A 6,426-nucleotide genomic window follows, 5' to 3' on the forward strand; every position below is an offset into this window, starting at 1 on the left:
GGCCTCCCAAAGGCTCCAAGGAGCATCCTTATCAGTCACTGACACCTCAAATACCATTATATCTGCTAGATCATATGGCCCAGTTGACAGAGCAGCCTGGATCTTTTGCAAAGCCTTATCTTGTTCTGGGTCCCAATCAAAGTTAGCAGCTTTTTGAGTCACTCAGTAAATGGGCCAGAATAACACACCCAAGTGAGAACTATGTTCTCCAGAAATCTAAATAGACCTGCTAGACATTGTGCTGCTTTCTTGGTTTAAGGGGGGACCAGCTGTAACCATTTATCCTTTACCTTAGGATAGATACCACAGAATGTCCACAACACTGGAATTCTAGAAATTTCACTGAGGTGGAAGACCCTTGAATTTTAGTCAGATTTATTTTCTATCCTGTGACATGCAAATGCTTTATCAATAAGTCCAGAATGGTTGCTTCCCCTTACACCCTTGGTTCAAGCAGTATAATGTCATCAGTGTATCAGTGTAATACCTTGTGGAAAATAAAGGTGACCAGAGTCCCTATGAATTAAGTTATGACACAGGGCTGGAGAGTTGATATGTCCCTGAGGTAGGACAGTAAAGGTGTATTGCTGGCCTTACCAGCTGAAAGCAAGTTCCTTCTAGTGGGCTTTATGAATAAGAATGGAGAAAAAGACAAATTCCAGATCACGAGGTGCATCTCATGTACCAGGCAATGTATTACCTGCTCAAGCAAGGAAATCACATCTGGCTTAAAAACTGCAATTGCAGTTACCACTTAAGTTTGTGATATCTCACTATCATTCTCCAAATCCATTAATCTTATGCATGGGCCAGTAAGAGAGTTTTATAGGGGTGTGGTGAGATCCATGACCCTTGCATTTTGTAGTCTGTCATGGTGGTAGTGATCTCTAAGATCCCTTCAGGGTATGATATTATTTTCTTATTTACTATTTTCCTAGGTAGAGATAGCTCAAACAACTTGTATTTGGCCTTTCCCATCACTTCACAGGTTAGGGAACTAATATGGGAATTCTTCCCAGTGCTAAGAATAACTATCCCAATTATATGTTTGGGACTGGGAAAAGGACCATAGGATTGGTTGGAGACACACTGTGAGTCATACCTGAGCTAAATGTCTGTTGATCACAAGATGTGCATAAGCCCCTACTCTTAACTAGAGGGCTACAATGATGTTTTGGATCTCCTTGAATAAGTGTCACAGCCAGCGTACACTAGACCTTGAAAGATCTGATTATTTTCTTTCACCCAATGTTCAGTTACCCTGGGAAACGGCCATAGGGGTGGATACTCAAGATTTTTGGAACCCACATCTTACTAACATGTGTCCCAATGCTGAACATGGAGGTATAGGATTTAATATAAACTCCCTGCTGGGTTTTGGTCTTATTGATCTGATTCTTCTTTAGCTATTTGCCTGTTCATCCCTTTTGGAATGAGACTGTATACACTGTACCATTGTATCTTGGAAATATGTAACTTTCTTTTTAATTTTACAGGGCCTCACAGCTAAAAGTATGCCCTGAGTCTCAGATGAGACTTTGGACTTGGAGTTTGGGGCACAGTGGAACTGATAAGACAAAGAGAAATCTTGGAGATGCACTTTGCGTTGTGAGATAGACATGAGCCTTTGGAGACCAGGAGCAGAATGTTATGGTTTGGATCTTAAATATCCTCCAAAAGCTCATGTGTTGAAGGCTTGGTCCCTAGCCTTTGGTACTCTGGGGAGGTGGTGGAAACTGTAGGAGGTGGGACCTATTTGAGGGAAGTAGGTCACTGGAGGCATGCCCTCAAAAACTATATTGGAACCCTGGCCTCTTCTTCCTTTTCTCTCTTTTGCTTCCTGACTGCCATGAGGTGAGAAGCTTTGCTTCACCACATACTATCTGTACTGTCTGCCAGCATGTTTAGCTTTGCCACAGGTCTAGAAACCATATTTCCAAGTGGCTATATTTAAACATCTGAAACTGTGAGCCAAAATAAACATTTTCTCTTTTTAAGTTGTTTATCTTAGGTATTTTGTCACAGTGATGGAAAGTTGACTAGCAGTAACAAGAGTCTAAGAATGTTTTCTCAGTATTTCTAAATGTTCCTCACCCTGATGCAGGTTCAAGAAAATGGACAAAATTACCCCAGCCACACTGCTAGAGCTTGCTGCACAGAATCTAGTGAGTAATGAGGATGCAGCCATCTGTGCTCTTGAGGAACTCCCAAGAGACCTTTTTGTTCCATTGTTTGTTGCTGCCTTCATGGGCGGGCGTAAGAAGATACTGAAGGCAATGGTGAGAATTTGGCCCTTTCGCTGTCTCCATATCGGGGCACTGAGTGTACGAGAGCCACACTATGAAATCTGGAAAGCCATGATTGATGGTCTTCAGACCCTGCCTGCACAGAACTCTCCTATTTGGTAAGACTACGTGTAATAGAGATGTGGTAAGCTGGCAAGAAATTATACTTGTGCTTTGGGCAGAAGAGGGCCTATCAGTCTCCAATACGTAGTTAAGGGTGAATGCTGGAGATCTCCTTGAGGCTGTTGTTAAACACCTCCAACCTGAGACTGTTTAATGTCTCATAGAGTTGATTTTGGAATAAATATGATTGAGGATTTTATTCATGGCTTTACACATTGGGCATTATTACATAGAAGGGCATGAGCATCCAGACTGCGGGGAATCAGAGGATGGATAAAAGAATGAAAATTTTTGATTTTTGTATGGTAAACTCTTAATGGCAGATAGTATATGGAGTAAAGACCAGGGATAAAAGGTTTTTCTTCTGCTTCTCTTCATTGATCCTATTGGATTGTATTAAAATCTGCTACAACTCAGATGTGTTATCTCCCCTTTTCCCTACAGGGGGCCAAAACTGAGGATCCTAGATTTAAGGCAGGATGCAGACTGCAGGACCACATGCTCTGAAATCAGGACCACATTACCTTTCTGTTTTCAGTCTTGTGTTTTCTCACAGCACTCTATCCTGAAACGACAAGAAGCTCAGCAGGGTGGTAGGCATATCAGAACTATAACCTCAAATTCTGAGCCTCGGGCACCCAGGGAACCCATGGAATTATTATTGGACCTTTCCCTTGATGGTAGCTTGCAAACAAGACAATTTCTTTCTTTCCTTCGGCGGAAAATTGAGCAGAGCTTTGGGTCCTTGCACCTCTGCTGTAGGGATTTGCAAATTGATAAAATGTCTGACTATAAAAGCATCCTGAAGTTTCTGGATCTGGTATGCATTGATCATCTTGGAATAGACCAGGCTTGTCTGAGTGAAGTCACTAGCCTTTTGGATCAGATGATCCACCTGGACAGCCTTAGTCTGTCTAAAATCCCTTTTAAATCTTGTAAGGGAAAAAACTTCAGAAATTTTCTCAACAATATTAGGCGGATGGACAACCTCCAAGAGCTCAGCTTGTCTTTCTTCTGCCTCACAAATCAACTGCACAAACTGCTCAGGTGAGGGGTTAGGGTGGTACCCTGAATGTCCCATTTTTAAGACAGGAAAGCAACCTTTCTTGGATATTCCTAAGCTTCTTTTACCTATTTTCCTTCTACCCAGCATGAGCACTGGTGGAAATTTGAAACTAGCCATGTTAGGAATATCTTCCTAGAGTTAGGAGAAAGACAAGATTAGAAAAGTAAATGGTGGTCATTTGTTTATACATTCAGTCAACCATATGTAGATGCTATAATTCCATAAATATATTGGTAAAAAAGACACAGCCCTTTTCCTGTTTTATTTTACAGGCTTGTAGAAAGGAAGGAGAGGCATTCAGATGGAGAATTGTGTTATGCTGTAGTGCTGACACACATACTCATGGTCTGACTACAGTAATTAATACTGTCACATCATTCTTGTTTTCCTCAAAGCTTAGGCCCTTAATGGAGAAAGTGTAATTTAGGAATAGATTAAAGGGAACCTTTAGTTGGTTGCTTTCCTATACCCAGCCCCACCAAAAAAGCAAAAAAGTTATAAAGCACTGAGTTATTTTTTTCACTTAATCTTCTCTAAAATCCTGTGTAATAATTGATATTATACATATTCCAAAGATTTAAAAACTATATATTACATTTTGGAAAAGTAACTTTTACATAGTCACAAATCTATTGTCTAAATCCCACATTCTTAACCACTGTTGGACTATATATACAAAGTAATTTATTCTAGAGTCATATGTACTTATAATTCAGGACTCTGCTCTGTTCCAATCCTCATTCTTCAGAAATACATTTTTTTTTCTCTACAGAGTCCTGCCACCTCAGTTGGATGCTTTGTATCTGTCTTTCTGTGGACTTTCTAGCAGAGACTTCATTGTTCTGTCCCAGAGCTCTCAGGCCTCCAACCTGAGACTGTTGAATCTCAGTAACAACCAGATATCTTGGGAAGTTTCTGAGTCATTCCAGATACTTCTGGAGAAGCTCTCAGGCACCCTGCGGCATCTAGAGATAAATAGCTGCCTTATGACAGACTCTACACTCTCTGTTGTCATCCCAGCCCTAAGCCGCTGTTCTCACCTTCGTGTCCTTAGCTTTGCCTCCAATCCCATATCAATGCCTACTCTGACGAATCTTCTTCAGCACTTAACAGGCTTGATGGAGTTGAAGCATGTGATTTATCCAATCCCTGTTCATTGCTATGAACAATGGCAGTTTAATGGCAGTTTAGACCAACAGAAGCTTGTTGAAGTACAAGCAGAATTGAAGGCAATGCTGGAGGCAGTAAACCGGAATGACATGCACTGGGCCACTTGTCCTGAGTAATTTTCACAGTACAAAGAGTTGTTTCAATACTTATGTGTGGCCTTTAAAACATTCAGTGTTCTTGCCTGAATCTCAAGTTGTGGAGACACATGTAAAATTCCATTGTTCTAGAAAACTGGTGTTAGAGAGCTTATATATGTAACTGATCTGTGTAGAAGAATTCTAAGAAAACAGAGGGCTCTGAGGAGTCCTGTGGGTCTCTTATCTATTGTCCTTCTCCTTGTTAACTCACCACAGTGTTAGGTGTGTGATGTGAGCTGGCCCAATCATAGTACAACATGTCCTTATCTACACTGATGCGTACTTGACACAGGTCAGGACAATTTGAGTACTTCTTGGATGCCTTTGTGAAGTAGGTGGCAGTTATTGAAGCTGATAATTTTATCCCCTAAGTTACTTTAATCTTCCTGTATTTAAGGTTGCCTTAGGTTGCTTGTAAGAAAAAAATCTGCAACTAAAGGGGGGAAAACTATGCCTCTACCTACCCACTTCATCTTCAACCATACATTGCTACCTCCTTTTCTAGGTCTCAGATACCTGGGGCTAAGTTGTTCTTTATTTCACGCACACTCACCAAGGATCTGTTATAAGTTAGATGTACTAAAAAGCAAATGAGAAAAAGTCCCTACCTCAAGTCACTCAAAGAACAGATGTTCTAGGATTTATCTATCCCTCTAATCTTTCTTAGGACGTTTTGAAAAATTATTCATTCCTCCTATGAATAAGATTTTGTTTTCACTTCTACCTTTAACATACTATTTTCAAAACAAACTGGTTCCTAAGCTATTGAATAGCTCCTCAACTATTAAACCTCAAGTGAAAGGCTTTCTCTTCTCTCAATTTATCATCAGTTGCTCTCTTTTAATGTATTGTATACATTTCATTCATGATATAAATATGCTATATTTATCTGCTCCTTCTCTTTCACTAGAGTTACCCTGTTCACTATGGTACACACTAGCCATATTGTGTCTAGTGAGCACTAGAAATTTGGCCAATCCAAAATGGTGATGTACTTTTAAATAAAAAAGGTACATCTGTATGCTCAAAACATTGTAAGAAAAAAAAGCTATAAAGTAACTAATTAATAATGTACTTATAACATTTACATGTTGAAATAATAGCATACTGCATTTTGAAGACATAGTAAGAAAATGCAAAATTTGTTAATAATTTGTTCCTATTGCTTACATGTTGAAATGCCAACATCACTGAATTTCAATGACTTAGTAACCAAAAGAATTGAAAATAACTATTAGTGTATAAGGTTTTTTGTTGAAATGAAAACAGAGTGCATTTTAAAGACTTAGCAAGATAGATTAATGTCAAAGTAATAATACATTTATGTTTCCATGTTGAAATGATAACATATTGCATTTCAGACTGACTCAATGAAAAAAGAAATAAGTTTTGTTCTTATTGTGTACACACTGAAATGGTATAACACTATATGTTAAAGACTTAGAGAAAAGAATGTAAAGATTAATTAAAATAGTTAATTTAATTTTGTTCCATTTTTAGTGATAACAATCTACATTCAAACTTGGAAAAATGTGAAAATAACTATAATTTATATGTAGTATTTTCTTGATAAAACATAGCATCTCAAAGACTTAAGAAGAACAAAGAATGTAAAATTATTCATATTTTTCATAGTGCTTATATT

At 38.7% G+C, this 6,426-nt stretch overlaps 1 protein-coding gene across 1 annotated transcript; it reads left to right on the forward strand.

Annotated features, from left to right (window-relative positions):
• The first annotated feature begins 1,467 nt into the window (after window positions 1-1,467).
• On the forward strand, window positions 1,468-6,221 carry LOC124079684 (melanoma antigen preferentially expressed in tumors-like). The gene is made up of 3 exons (XM_046425349.2): window positions 1,468-2,404; window positions 2,853-3,455; window positions 4,247-6,221. The coding sequence occupies exons 1-3, from the start codon at window positions 2,115-2,117 to the stop codon at window positions 4,758-4,760; spliced, it is 1,407 nt and encodes a 468-aa protein (XP_046281305.1). The 5' UTR covers window positions 1,468-2,114; the 3' UTR covers window positions 4,761-6,221.
• The last annotated feature ends 205 nt before the right edge of the window (window positions 6,222-6,426 follow it).

The sequence above is a fragment of the Marmota monax genome, unplaced genomic scaffold, assembly GCF_021218885.2.
Source record: "Marmota monax isolate L192 unplaced genomic scaffold, Marmota_monax_Labrador192_F-V1.1 WCK01_AAM20220418_F8-fsc00176, whole genome shotgun sequence".
NCBI classification, from domain to species: Eukaryota; Metazoa; Chordata; class Mammalia; order Rodentia; family Sciuridae; genus Marmota; species Marmota monax.

Excerpts from the sequence above, each read along its gene's own strand:
- LOC124079684 (XM_046425349.2), top strand. The coding sequence starts at position 2,115 with ATGGACAAAATTACCCCAGCCACACTGCTAGAGCTTGCTGCACAGAAT. Across the intron at positions 2,405-2,852 it reads GCACAGAACTCTCCTATTTG|GGGGCCAAAACTGAGGATCC; the intron begins GTAAGACTACGT and ends TTTTCCCTACAG. Across the intron at positions 3,456-4,246 it reads CAACTGCACAAACTGCTCAG|AGTCCTGCCACCTCAGTTGG; the intron begins GTGAGGGGTTAG and ends TTTTCTCTACAG.